Source organism: Callithrix jacchus, chromosome 8, assembly GCF_049354715.1.
Source record: "Callithrix jacchus isolate 240 chromosome 8, calJac240_pri, whole genome shotgun sequence".
Classification (NCBI taxonomy): Eukaryota; Metazoa; Chordata; class Mammalia; order Primates; family Cebidae; genus Callithrix; species Callithrix jacchus.
Window position 1 is genome coordinate 90,830,737 of NC_133509.1, and position 13,906 is coordinate 90,844,642.

Genomic DNA, 13,906 nt, shown 5'->3' on the forward strand with positions numbered 1-13,906 from the left:
TGTCAGTAATCCAGGATGATGGCATCTCGAGATCCTGGACTTAATTACATCTGCAAACACCCGTTTTCCAAAAGGTCACATTCACAGGTTCTAGGACACGGACATACCTTTGTTATTATTGTTGTTGTTGTTTTAGACAGAGTCTCGCTCAGTCACCCAGCTGGAGCGCAATGGCACGATCTTGGGTCACTGCAACCTCTGCCCCCAGATTCAAGCCATTCTTCTGCCCCTGTCTCCCTGGTAGCTAGGACACGCCACCATGCCCAGCTAATTTTTTGTATTTTCAGTAGAAATGGGGTTTCACCATGTTGGCCAGGCCGGTCTTGAACTCCTGACCTGAAGTGATCTACCTATCTTGGCCTCCCAAAGTGCCAGATTACAGGCATGAGCCACTGACCCTGGCCTTGGACATGTCTTTTTAAGGTCGCCATTCAACCCACTGCATATAGCTCCCCATGACTATGGTGGTTCTGCTATCTGATCATCTTGCCTCTAATCTGGTCTGGTCTTGCCTCTAATCCCTTCCATTTCCTCCTGCACTTTGCCACTGTATGTGATTACTTTATATTTCCAATCATGTTAGCCATTTGCTTAAATCTTACCAGACTTTTCATTCGCTTTAGGGTAAAAAGCCATAGCCCTTAGGGAGTACCAGTGATAGGGTTTAGCTCCATGTCCCCACCCAAATCTCATCTTAAATTGTAATTCCCATGTATCAGAGGAAGGGCCTGGTAGGAGGTGATTGGATGGGGGTGTGCGGATTTCCTCCTTGCTGTTCTCATGATAATGAATGAGTTCTCACAAGATCTGATGGTTTAAAAGTGTGTGGCACTTTTCCCTTCTTGAGCTCTCTCCTGCTGCCATGAGAAGAAGGTGCTTCTTTCCCCTTTGCCTTCTGCCATGATTGCAAGTTTCCTGAGGTCTCCCAGTTGTGATTCCTGTTAAGGTTGTGGAACGGTGAGTCAATTAAATCTCTTTTCTTCACAGGTAGTTCTTTATAGCAGTGTGAAAATGGACTAATACAATCAGGCCGTTAAAATTCGGCTCCTGCCTACCTTTTACCCTTCTTTCCCACTGCTGTCTCCATCTGAACTTCATACTCTCCACAATGCTGAACTGCCTGTAGTCCTCCTTGCCTTGCACATTGTAACAGCCCTTCACGTTCCATTTAAACTTCCTAGATTTCTTTCTTTTTCTTTTCTTTTTTGTCAGTCTTGCTCTCTCACCCAGGCTGGAGTGCAGTGGTGTATGATCTTGGCTAACTGCAGTGTCCACTTTGCTGGCTCAAGTGATCTTCCCACCTCAGCTGCCCGAGTAGCCATGATTGCAGATGTATGCCACCATGCCAGAATAATTTTTGTATTTTTGTGGAGAGGGGTTTCAACATGTTGCTCAGGCTGGTCTTGAACTCCTGGGCTCAAGTGATCCACTCACCTTGGCCTCCTAAAGTGCTGGGATTACAGGTGTAAGCCGTCATGACTGCCAAGATTTCCACAGTTCAAACAGTGCTTCCACCATGAAGGCTTCTCTAATGTGTCCTCTCATGTGCTTTGTGCTGTAAGTGCATCTTGTTACATGTATATTTATCATATTTGTTACTGTGCCTTTCTCTCCTTCTGAGAATAGAGCCCTGTGAAGGCAGGGAAGCTGATATTCATCATTGTAGCTCTAATACTTTGCATTATACATATTGAATGAATGACCATGTAGCTTAACCTAATCAGAAACTTGTCTCATGGTGACACTGGTTTTTCCACTGCTACTTTAATTATTTCCAATAGGATTTTTCATCTAGATGTATTAAGTAAGTAGGCAGTCTGTAAGTAGACTGGCCTATTATTTGCTTAACCTGCAATATCGGTGCCTCTGTGCTTAGGCAATTTAAATTAAAATGTTTCTGCATGTGTTAAGGTTGACACTTTTGTTTTCTTTTCCTCCCTTCATACTACACATGGCTTCTGGGTTGTTAGTAGCAGAAATCAAATTAAGTTAGCCAAAGCTAAAGGAATTTTGTCAGGAAGAGCCGGAGTACATCTGGGCCAATAGAAACCTTTAAGGATCCTCTTTCCATTTCTTTTTGATGCTTGTCTCTTCATCTGCTTCTTTCTTCACTTTGTCTGCTTTTTCAGCCATATAACACTTTGTGACATCCCCACAGCAGTTACAGCTCTAGCCAGCAGCTGAGAATGGATGACTCTCTCTCTGTCCCAATTTTTTATTTTCCAAAATTAGAATGTCATTGGAAAGGTTGGGCCAGATGTCAGCCTCTGGCCAGTCAGCCCCAGGGTGGTGGGGAAGATGTTGGCATGGCCATTTCATTCAGACATGATGCTGGGGTTCACCTTTTGGAGTTAAGGAATAGACCCGAGAGAAGGGAGTATAGTTGTGTTCAGATAGCCAAACAAGCGTCTGCTGTACTCTTATGAGGCTAAGACCTGTTGACCTGGAGTCTATAGTTAAGACAAGAAAGATGCAGTGCAGAGTTGTGCCAGACCCCTGTCAACTCCAGTGGAGATGTTAGCAGATTCAAGAGGCTGAAGAAGGGACCTAGAGCTAGCAGATGAGACGTGGGGTTTTGTTGGTGGCTTATATACAGGGGAGAGAGTCCAGTGGTGGTGGGTTGAGCAGGAGAACCACAACTGCATATAAAAGGCATGCATTGACATAGCATTTTCACTTATCACCCTCTCCCTCACAACTACCACTTGCCAGCCTTCACTTAATCCAAAACAAAAGGCCTTGATATCCTGTAGAGCCTGCATTCCACAGGACTGGATGGGCACTCAAGTGTTCCTCATAGATAAGGAATAACTCTCTGGTTTGGCCACTCTCAGATACCTTAGCTTGAAACTCTGAACACATTAAGGTGCATCTACCATACGGGTTCATTTTCAGTCACATTATTGCTGTCAGGTGTGCCTGCCATACACATAGAGCTGGGTAGAAGTGAAGGGCGTAGCAAGCCTTGCCAGATCTTGTACTAATTGTGTGTAGGTCACAGTAGTGGAAATGTTCCTCTAAGTTGTTTACAGTCCTAACTTTAATTGGTTCACAGATGCTTCCCTTAATATAGAATGTTCATCTTTATTTAAGTGACATGGAAATGTATTAAAACAAAGTGGGTTTGTAATGGTTGTTGACTCATGGATACTTTATAGTATTTATCACAAATATGTTTAAGAAAATTATGTACATGATTCTGATCTTGCCTGAGAAAGAGGAATAAGACTTGAAATAAATCATCTTTTTATTCTAGAGACACTTTTATACAGCTGACATTCATTTGTGCAGGAAATGGAAACATTAAAAAGACAGTGGAAATAATTTACAGTGATAATTTAAAACCATTGTCAGATTGTAGCTATGACTTGACTGGTGAAACAAACACACAAAACCCCTTCGTTCCAACTTCTCTTCCCCAGTGGGCTTCATGTCCCTGCTTCCTCCAGCCACTCCCTCCTGGATGCAGTTGGAAAAGCGGAGAAGGCCCAGGAGTCTGTGGACAGGAACAAACCACCAGACCTGCTGTCTCCTAACCTTGGTGTTCTTGGGGAGCCTTGGAGCAATCGTACATATCTGTACAAATTTTAAATGTTCCTCCTTTTAGTTTTTTGAAAAGAGCTTCTACCAAGGTGGAAGCAGAGAATAGCTGTGTTAATGTAGCAATGTGGGCCGTCATTGAGAACATACAGGTGCCAATTAATCCAGAGTTAGAAAATACAATTGAAAATTGAAATTCTAATGGTGCTCCTCAATTTCTTTTAAGCATTGGTATTAGCCAAATGCAGGAAATCTGCTTAAGGATATTATATGTTTTCCATATAACTTTTAAGTTATTTGACAATTTGTGGGCTAAAACTCGTGTATATGTTTTGCAAGCTAATTTTTGCTAACAAAAAACATTTAATTTCTGCAAGCTGTTTTTTGCTAATCTGACAGTGTAGGGTTCAAGCAGAAATGGGAATGAATGTGGAGGATTCAGAACTTTTAAGAAAGCAAGTAACTAAATTGGTTGTCTTACAAATAAAGATCCTGCAGATAACATTAACTTGGTTTGAAAATGAGAGATGCAGTTTAATTAGTGTGCTATTTTCTAACTAGTTCATTTAAAAATATTTCTCAAGTGTATCTCTGGGGTCTATTAGGATGGTGCTAGTTGAATTGAGCCAGCCCTAATATGGCCTCTGCAGAATACTCATTTGCTTATTTATACTCTGCCTCTTTCCAAAAAGATTTGAAGAGTCTGACTTTATAAAATAGGAAACCAATAATTACTTGTACATCACTCTTGAATTAAGTTCCTGGAGGTGATGTGAATTTCATTACAGCCAGAGTCTGTGTTGCAGCCCTTTCCTTTTGTGGCGTGTTTAGTGGGCAATTTCTTTATGACCATTCCTGTCTTTTCCCTTATTCCCTCTAACTTTTATGTTTAAAACTTGAAAAATCTGCAGATTAACTCTTTCCTCCATTTCTAGGTACAATGGTGCTTTACCCAATGGCGATAGAGGACGGAGGAAAAGTAGATTTGCCCTCTACAAGAGGCCCAAGGCGAATGGCGTCAAACCCAGCACAGTCCATGTGATTTCCACGCCCCAGGCGTCCAAGGTAGGTGGGTCTGGCCAGGTTGGGAGGGTGCGGATAAACAGTGATTCACAGATATTCCTTGTCTGCCGCTGTTTTTCCTTTAGTCTTGTTTTCACGTTGGACAATCTCTCAGACCATTTGAGGCTGGATAATGCTTTGTTGTGAGGGGCCATGCTGTGCATTATAGGATTTTTAGCAGCTTCCCTGGCCTTGACCCGCTAAATGCCAGCAGCACCCCCCCCGATTCTTGTTCCCCACAGTTGTTAACCACCAAAAATGTCACTGCAGCCTGTCTCCTGGGGAGGGCTGGGCAGGTAAAGTCTGCCCTGTTAGGAAGCACTGCTTTAGGATACAAAGCAGCTGGCATTTATTAATGTGGAATAGATGTAGTTGAAACATGATGTTCTTTATTTTAAAGAGTTTTTGTTTTAAATCTGGGTATAAACCTCATGATTTATTTTCCTTCTGTTAATTGAGTATAGTAGGTGGTTTTACATAATCTATATGTACATGGAATTAAATTTGTGTGGCTCTTAGAAGGATGAAAAGTACGCAGGACCAAGTGATAAAAGAAACCAAACTAGACATATTTTTTTCTTGTAATTTTGAAGTGAATAAAATGCTAATTAGATAAAACTGGTTATTTTGTTTTCTGATCTAAGTTGAGGAAAAAAATCTGAGTTTTAATTTTAGTTGGTATAGGTTACATAGTAGATTTATTACAGTGTTTCTGTAAGTGCTTTAATATATAATAATATAGTCTTATTTTATATAAAATTATATTTACATGAGGCCTTTCATATGGGGTTATTGGCTGTACCTGTTTATCATGAGATTGGACCATCTGGAGTATAAATGAGAGTCTTGATTTCCATTTTAACTAAAAACCTACGTTTGGAAGAAAAAGGAATGGCTTCATGGAAGCACATGTGATATTCATATGCAATGTAAGCATAGATCACCTTTGTTAATGTTTTTATTTTAAAAAGCTCCTATTTCTGAAGCAGTGCCATGGAAAGAATTTGTTAGGAGGTGCTGCTTAAAATGATCTTGTATTAATGAGGGGATGAGTAGATAAGAAAATATCAAACACCAAGGAGACAAGAAAGGTTAATTTTCGTAGATATGCCAAAGTTAGAAAAAGAGAAATAAGCTAAACATTTTTAGGCGGGAAGGACATTTTATAAACAAAAGCAATCCAGCTTTACAAAGATTTGGAGGGCAGGAGGAGGTAAAATAGCAACAGAATCTTAAGAGGTCAAAAAAATAGGAGAAACATTTTATACTCCAAAAATATTTGGTGAAGAACGATACCAAAACACATGTTTTTAAGTATGCGACAAGTGCCAGAAATGTTCTGGTATTATAGATGCGGTCCTTATAAGTTTGTCTGTTTGTTGACATTTCTTTTGTTTTTTTTCTTCTCTTTTAAAAAAAATCTTAGGTTCATTTTAATACAACGGCTGACATTTAAAAAAATTTGTAGAAGTTTTGCTTTGATTACTCAGGATTCGTGCTGTGATAGACTATGAACATTTGAAACTATTGAGAGAAAAGTGTCTCTTCCTCAGTCTTTACCCACTGCTATCTTCTCCCATATTAGCTTTTTGTGTTTTACCTTTATTCCTAGATTTTACTTCAAGTTATTTAGATTTTTATCTTTTAATAATTGTCATCTAAATCTGTGTTTAAAAATATTATCCACAGTACTAAGAGTAGGGTAGATTGGGTTTTGTTTATATTTTATAATCTGGGAAAAATATATTCTCAGGGCCTCAGTTTATTCATTAGAAACTGAGTAAATTGGCTTCAGGCAGGAGCTCTGTTGAGTTAGACAAGATACTTTGATTATAACCATAGAAATTATTCTGACTAAGATAAAACAGACAAAAGGAAGAGAAATTATCATAGGCTAGCTCTCAGAATCCAGGAAAAGTTGAGTAACCAGGTTTTGAGAGAGAGGAGAGCTGGAGTATCAACAAGAGTGAACATGGGTATTTTTTCAGGAGTGTGAGTGAGCGAGGGTACTCCAGCCACCTTCTGTCTCTTTTAAAGCTTTTACATTTTCAAGAGAATCTGATAGGCCTATACTGAGTCACTGAACTCTGTCCATGGAGTTGGGCAAACTAAGACCAGACATGTTTATTATGAGCAGATCAACCAGCCCATGTTGCCTCTCAGACTCTCATCCTGGCCAGCTGTGCCCAGCCACTCCTGCTGCTAGGTTTGCTCTGTTGCCACCCTCTACCTTGGAGCGCCAGCCAGCTGTGAACTCAGCCCTTTACATATTTAACCTTTTTTTCAGATACCCCTCCCACTTCCTGGCTTTAACTGAATCTGATTTTCAACGATTGCACTCTTTTATTATTTTTCCCATCTCTTCCAGTTTGTGGAACGTATTTCAGTGACTCAGAACCAACCGCTGAGTCTCACCCTGACCCCTGTAGCACCTATGATTCATAGTACTTTAACTCTTTCAGTTTCTTTTCCACTTTTCCCACTAATACAGTGCCCTTTACAGCCTGTTGTCACTTGGAAATGAGAATTATGTCTAGTTCATTCTATTTCTTGGCATACTTCCTTATCTCTTATCATCGAGACATCCAGCCCATTAGCCTCTGTTTGCCAAGTGTTTGGCTCATGTGGCCTCTCCAGATGTGTCTTAATTTCCAATCAAGATTCTCTTTCTCTGGGCTCTTTTGTATCCCTCTTCCCGTGTCTGTGTCTCTGGCCCCTTCCTGACCCTGCCGGACTTTTTTTTTTGTCTTTATTGCTCACTCCATGCACCTTAAGAATGCCAGTAAATGTCGTGGTACCTTGCAAAAACTGGGCTGAATTGACAGTGGTGTGTGTACCCTGATGTTTTTGATGCTGCAGAGTTGGTAATGAGAGGTTCATCTTTGATTGGTGTTGTGAAAGTGGGACCTAGAAGGGTAAGTGTGGTTATCCATCTCTAGGATTTAAGCTGTTTGCCTTTTGGCTGTGTTGTTTCTTCCCTCCGCCACAATCATTCCCTCTGCCCACATTCTGGGGGCAGAACAGAGATATCCCTTTGCTGGTGGTCATGGCAGCAGGAAAACAGGACCTCTTAGTTTTCTAGACATGTCTATATCCAGGCTAAGTCAGACGAGGATGGCAAGTGTGTGCTACTGTTGTGTAATCTCTATTTGTGTAATCTTTATTCATGTACATATTTGCTCTTAGAATAATACTCAGAGGTATTTCTCTGATTATGTAATGTGCTTTTTTTTAGAAAAAATCAAAAGTCCTGTTTTACTTTTGGCTATTCTATTGCATAGGCATCGGGCCTTTAGCAATTTATTCACCCATCCATTTATTCAACAAATATTTGTTCAGCACCTTCCATGGCCAGGCATCATGCCAGGTATTGGATATTCTGCCACGAACAAACACATCCGCATGGAGCTAAGCATCTAGTGAGTAGACAAATGAGAAAGAATCAGAGGATACACATACAACTGCACATTGTAGAAAGGTCTAAGAGGAAGGGCACAGAGTTTAGACTGGGTTCAGGGAAGGACCTCTAAAAAAGCAGTGTGAGAGCTGCGAGCTGGAGAGGAGAGAGGAGTTGACCAAAAGAGCAGAGATCCAGGGGGCTTGTGGGCCTGCCTAGAAGATTTGGGTTTTTATATCAGGGGAAATATTGAAGGCTGTGAAGCAGAGGGAATGGCACATGACTAAGAATTCAAGTCAATGTATGTGTTCATTTACTTTTTTTATGATATGGGACAACTGTTTTGCTCTTACTTAACCAGCAAATAGTATGATGGTGGTGGTGGTGATGGTGCAGATGCTGGTGCCTGATAGGAAATATTTTCTAGCTTCATGTTTTAAATTTAGCAAGATTACTATGGAAAAGTTTTCATCACGGTTTTCCCTTCTTAGATTATGCTTTATTGAAATGTCCTTTTTTGGGTATTTTTACTTTTAAAAGTAACTGAAAATCACTTTACTCTAGCTGGCCTATTTCCCAAATGGAAAATATTAGTGGTCTTTGGTAGGTTAGAGAAACATTAGGGCCATTTAATGTCGTTGCTGCAACCGCAGTTGCTTGCTCTTTACCCCGTTTGGGCTGGTATGGCTCTACTGGTTGATAAATTATTGAAACACTTTCTTATCAGTTGATGAATAATAAAACAGTAAGCATGAGAAGTGGTAAAAGTAACAATCTAATTTTCAACATAAACTCATTCGCCCCAGCTGGTCGTGTAGGATGTTGTGGGATCCACTTGGGAAGTGCTTACTGACTGTCTGCTGAGCCTGTGTCTCCTGGCAGTGAGTGGTGTTGATCTCCAGCACGTTCATGATGGAGCTGGGGCCTCGGTGCTTCGGGAGAGCCATCAGCTTATCATCAGCCTTAGACTTTCTCGTTGCTCCTGCTTTTAAATAGATCTTTCTTTGGTTTATTTCACTGTTATGCATTATAACTCTTGAATTAGTTATGTGTGGTGTTTGATACTTGTAAGTTCAAAAATTAATTTGTTGAGTATTATATTTTAAATAAAGAGGCAACAGAGTTTCGGGTAAGTTTTCTCTTTTTAGATGTCATGAACATGAATATTTTGAATCTCTGAGAGAAGAAAAAATAAATCACAGTAATAAAATGCAGCTAAGACTATCTTTAATACTATGCAGGAATAAAAACCTGAAACAAATGATTTGTAGGTCTAGAATTAAAAACAGTTTATTTCAACAAAAAATGTAAACATAAATCAGTCTCCAAAAAATTGTGAAATAACAATGTCCAAAAACATTTTATTTGAGTTTTGACAAGGCAAAGGAAAAAAAAATTTATGAAGTATCAATATAACATACTGTATAGTTTAAAATAATTTTCTGACATACAGTATTTATTAGGACTTCAAAAATTGTTTTTATGTGAATGTAGCATAGAAGTTTAGGTTTATGGTCCTGATTGTTGCAAAACATATATCTACTGAAATGCAAAAACACATTTTGGAGAACTTATAAATCAGGGCAGTAAAATTTCAGTCATTATTGACAGAGCTCCAACAATTTCACATAGGAGCATTTTAATAATTTACTTTAAATGCAATATTCAAGACTTCGAAGATAGTGTGATGGTTTTTATTGATTTTATGGAGCTGGAAGGAACAACATCTGAAATATATTAAACTTTATTAGTTATACTCAAGAAAAATGGTTTCAATGAGAAATATTTACATGAAAACCTTATGAATTTTTTACAGATGTTGCAAGTATAGTGCTAGGGAGAAAAAGCCTCACCTGAAATTCTGGAAAACTTTTCAGGTGTTTTCATTTGATGTTGTCTCACTTACATTTCCTTATCTCTGGTTGATGCAATAAGATGAACCAAGTAAACCACTTACCTTGTTTTTTTGGAAATTCTATGTTATATCAAATAAGGACTAGAGAAGTAAATAAAGTGTCTTAGACCTTGGAATTGAGGTAACTGTTTGGACCTTTATTGGGCAGCCAGAGATGAGAATATTCATGTTAATGGACATTCTCAAAACAGCATTTGGGCTTTTTTTTTTTTTTTTTTTAGCAATTTAGCTCTATTACATAATATACAAACCAATGTGAATATTTTCCATGGTTTTAGAAAAAAAATGTTTAATAATTAAAATGGACAGATTTGTTTGATGAATACTAAGTGATTGAACATAGAAACCAAATACAGGAAACTATGTTGGAGAAGAAGATACTAGAGAAACAAACAAATTTGAAATGAAACAGAATATTAATTCCAAAGGAATAACTATTATATTGTCTGGCAAATTAAAGAATTTGATGACAAATCTGAGGAGTACAATTAAATTTCAGTAACATCCTTTTAATTTATTGATTCTAAGAACTTGGCTAATTGTTGTTTTCAAAGCAACATAGATTGAAGGCAAACAAAATTTTGTATAATTAAGCCAGAAATTAAACAGAATAGTCCAATAAATAAGGGATTTTCATAAAGCTTGGATGGTAATAGAAATAGTGAATATAAAATCTCCGTGTTATTAGGGCTGGAAAAAGATAGAATTTAACTGATACTAGTTCAAGGTAATGGAAGATTTACTGTGAGCAGTTTTATGTTATGGGAAAATCTGTATATATTAAGACTTGGTTCACCCATTGTCCTTAGATTGAATGGGGTAAATTATCAGAAGAATTTGATTTCTTACATCAGTCATAGCTCATACATTGCTTAGCTTGTGACAGATACATCAAATAAAAAGATTATACCAGTAATTTGTAACAATTAACAGATGACTTGAAAATTAATGTGATTTGATGTATGATTGCCATTATAACTTACTTCACCTGGGATACAGTTTCATAATATGTGTAGTTCATATTATTTAGAGAATAAATGGAATATTTTAAAATTATGCGCCTAATTTTTTTATTAGAAGGCTGGTTGTTAAATATCACTCCTGGGATGAATAACTTTAATAAATATATCTGTGATTAGCTGATTATCTTATTTTACATTTTACATAGAGTGAGTTTTAGATCAAGAATTAGCCATTACTAATCCTCTATTACATTTCTATAAATGGTACTTTTCTGTAAAATTTGACTAATCAATACTTATGTTTTTATATAGGTTTTTTTTTTTGGTAGTTCTGTCATTGTAAGTAATGTAAGTATAGTAACTTGTGAGATGTTCTTTTTCCTTCTTATTTTTGGTTTAGTTTATTACTTCGGTCACTCACAAAGCAAGCATTAGACTCTCTTATTTAAATACATTTTCTTTCAAATCACCTAAGTAAGATGTTGACCTTTTGCTGCTGTGTTTGAACCAGGCAGTCTTACTTGCACTGACTTAAGATCTGAGGCAGCATAATTACTTATCATCATTTCTTTATACAAAAGAAGGAGGAGGAGAGATTTGGAGTATGAGAGGGACTGTAGGTCTTTAAAGTAGGTTTTAAGATACAGTATGTTTAAAATTAAAATTTGAGGTATGACTTGCAGTGTCCACTGTGAATACTTCAAGAAAGTAGAAGAGTTGATTCATTGTATCACATTTTTATTAGTTTCAGCAATTAATGTAGTTTAACACTAACTTTAGGTTTTCTATAATCTTTTTTCCAGTATACGTAGTTTCGTCATTTCAAGCACCAACAACTAATTTTGTTATTTAACATAAATTGCTGCTTTACTGTGTCATTTGGGCGGAATTATTGTTTTCTAGCAAAATGGACATTTGTCTCTTGTTTTCCTGCATTTATTATATAGTTGGCAGAATAATTTTTGCCCCATTCTCCCAAGATGTTAATCACTGGAACCTGTGAATATATTACCTTACATGGCAAAAGGGATTTTGGAGGTGGAATTAAGGTCATGGGACTTAAAATAGGGAGATTATCCTGGATTATCTGGGTGGGCCCATTGTAATCACAGGGGTCATTAATAGTGAAAGGATAAGGGAGAAGACTCATAGGATGTGAGGGAAGAAGGAGCAGGAGAGATTTGGAGCATGAGAGGGAATCTACCTGCTGCTTCTGGATTTGAAGATGGAGAGGGTACTATGAGCAAAGGAGTGCAGGTGGCTTCTAGAAACTGAGAACAGTCCTGGCAGCTGACCAGCAAGGAAGCAAGGGCTTCAGCCCTGTAATCACATGGCACTCAATCCTTCCAGGAACCTGAAGGTCCCTGAAAACAGATCTTCCCTAGAACCTCCATAAAGAGACGCTGCCCTGTCAGCCCATTGATTTTGGCCTTGTGAGACTCAGGCAGAGAAATCAGCCAAGCCTGCTGGACTTCTGGCAAACAGATCTGTGAGATAATAAATTAGTGTTGTTCTTAGCTGCTAAGTTTTGTGGTAATTTGTTATAACCACAAGAGAAAACTTACAGATCTTATTTTATGGAAAATTAAATACAAAATACCTCGCATTACTGAGCAGCTCTTAATCTTGTGTTGGGGGAAATGAAAGGATGGGGAAGAGATGAAAGAATTGAGAGGCAGAGAACAAGCTTTTTTGTTTGTTTTTAAAAATTGTTTTGGATGCAGAGCATTAGAGCAGGAAAGCTTGACTCTAGCACTCAGTAACTTAATTATCTATAATTATCTGCATTACTGATATACAGTAATTATAATTTTGACTTGATGCATGTATTAGTTGGAAAAATAATTTAATTTGTGTTGTCCTTAAAGCATAATTTTATTAGAGTTGCTTTTAATGTGTAATGTGGAAGAATAGTTGTATCTGCATTTATAATTATGCTTCTCAAACTTACTTGAATTATGACCCTGATTCAGGCACTTGCAATGCATCTTTTGAAGAGAAAGAATCTTTCACTGCAACTTAATAAAACAAACATGGAGCATTAAAATTGGAAGGAACTTTATTCAAACTGACTGCTCATTTTAAAGTTCAGAGAAGCTCAGTATCTTGACCTGAGTCACTAAGCCAGGTGTGCTATCCAAGACCCAAGAATGTTGGTCTGTTGCTGCAGATAGCAGATGGAAAATGTTCTGAAGGATCAGACCAAAGCTGGGTTTTGCTCCTCATTTTCCCCCATCCCTATAATGTGACTTGGGAAGTTTATTCATTTCCAAGCCAGAGTACTGCAGCCCTAAAATAAGTGAATGCAATATTTGCCAGTAAAAATGGAAGTTGCTTTGTAGACTTACAAGGTGGTATTTGTACCTTATGTAAGTATCACTGTCAGGATAAGCTGTCAGTCTAAAATCAGGTGCTCTGTAGAAAGAACCTTTTCTACAAAAGCAAAAATGATAGAGGCTTGACTTTTAAGTAGTTTGGTTGCAGGGGTAGTTATGACTGCCTGTATTAGAGTGTGTATCAGAATAAGTTCTGTATAGCTGAAAAGAAGTCACAGACTGCGAAGTTGGGGGGTCATGGAGGTGCTGTTGGCTGACTTGGAATGGTTGTGGCCTGTTTTGTTACACCATTTGCTTTTCACATTAAAGTGCATGATTGGTCTTAACTCTTCTGTGAATGTACTTTATCCTCTTTGAAGTCCTCCTGTTGCTGACTGATTCACAGAGTTACCTATTTATAAGCTCTTTATTGCTCATACCCATGTTCCAGGGGAGCATGAACGAGTGGCCTCAGGAAGCTTTGGTTTTGTTTTACTGAAGTTAAAGGTAATGGGGAGGGTAGGCTAGGTTTGGGAGCTCTCAGATGGGCAGCTCATTCCTAATTCACCTGTGCTCATTCTGCTGCCAGGTGAGCTCTGTAGGGCTGCCCAGCTCTTCTCCTCTGTGCTCCCAGGTGGCCACGTTTTCTTTCACCTCTGGACCTTTGCAGGGGGTATTATCGTTGCCTAGGATGTTCTTCAGCCTAGTTTAGCCT

At 38.3% G+C, this 13,906-nt stretch overlaps 1 protein-coding gene across 1 annotated transcript in view; it reads left to right on the forward strand.

The window, feature by feature from the left end:
- Window positions 1–13,906, forward strand: part of PELI2 (pellino E3 ubiquitin protein ligase family member 2) — a 184,336-nt gene that overhangs the window by 55,890 nt on the left and 114,540 nt on the right. The window contains exon 2 of the mRNA XM_035260598.3: window positions 4,476–4,605. Coding sequence (XP_035116489.1) covers window positions 4,476–4,605 — 130 coding nt within the window. The remainder of the gene's footprint in view (window positions 1–4,475; window positions 4,606–13,906) is intronic.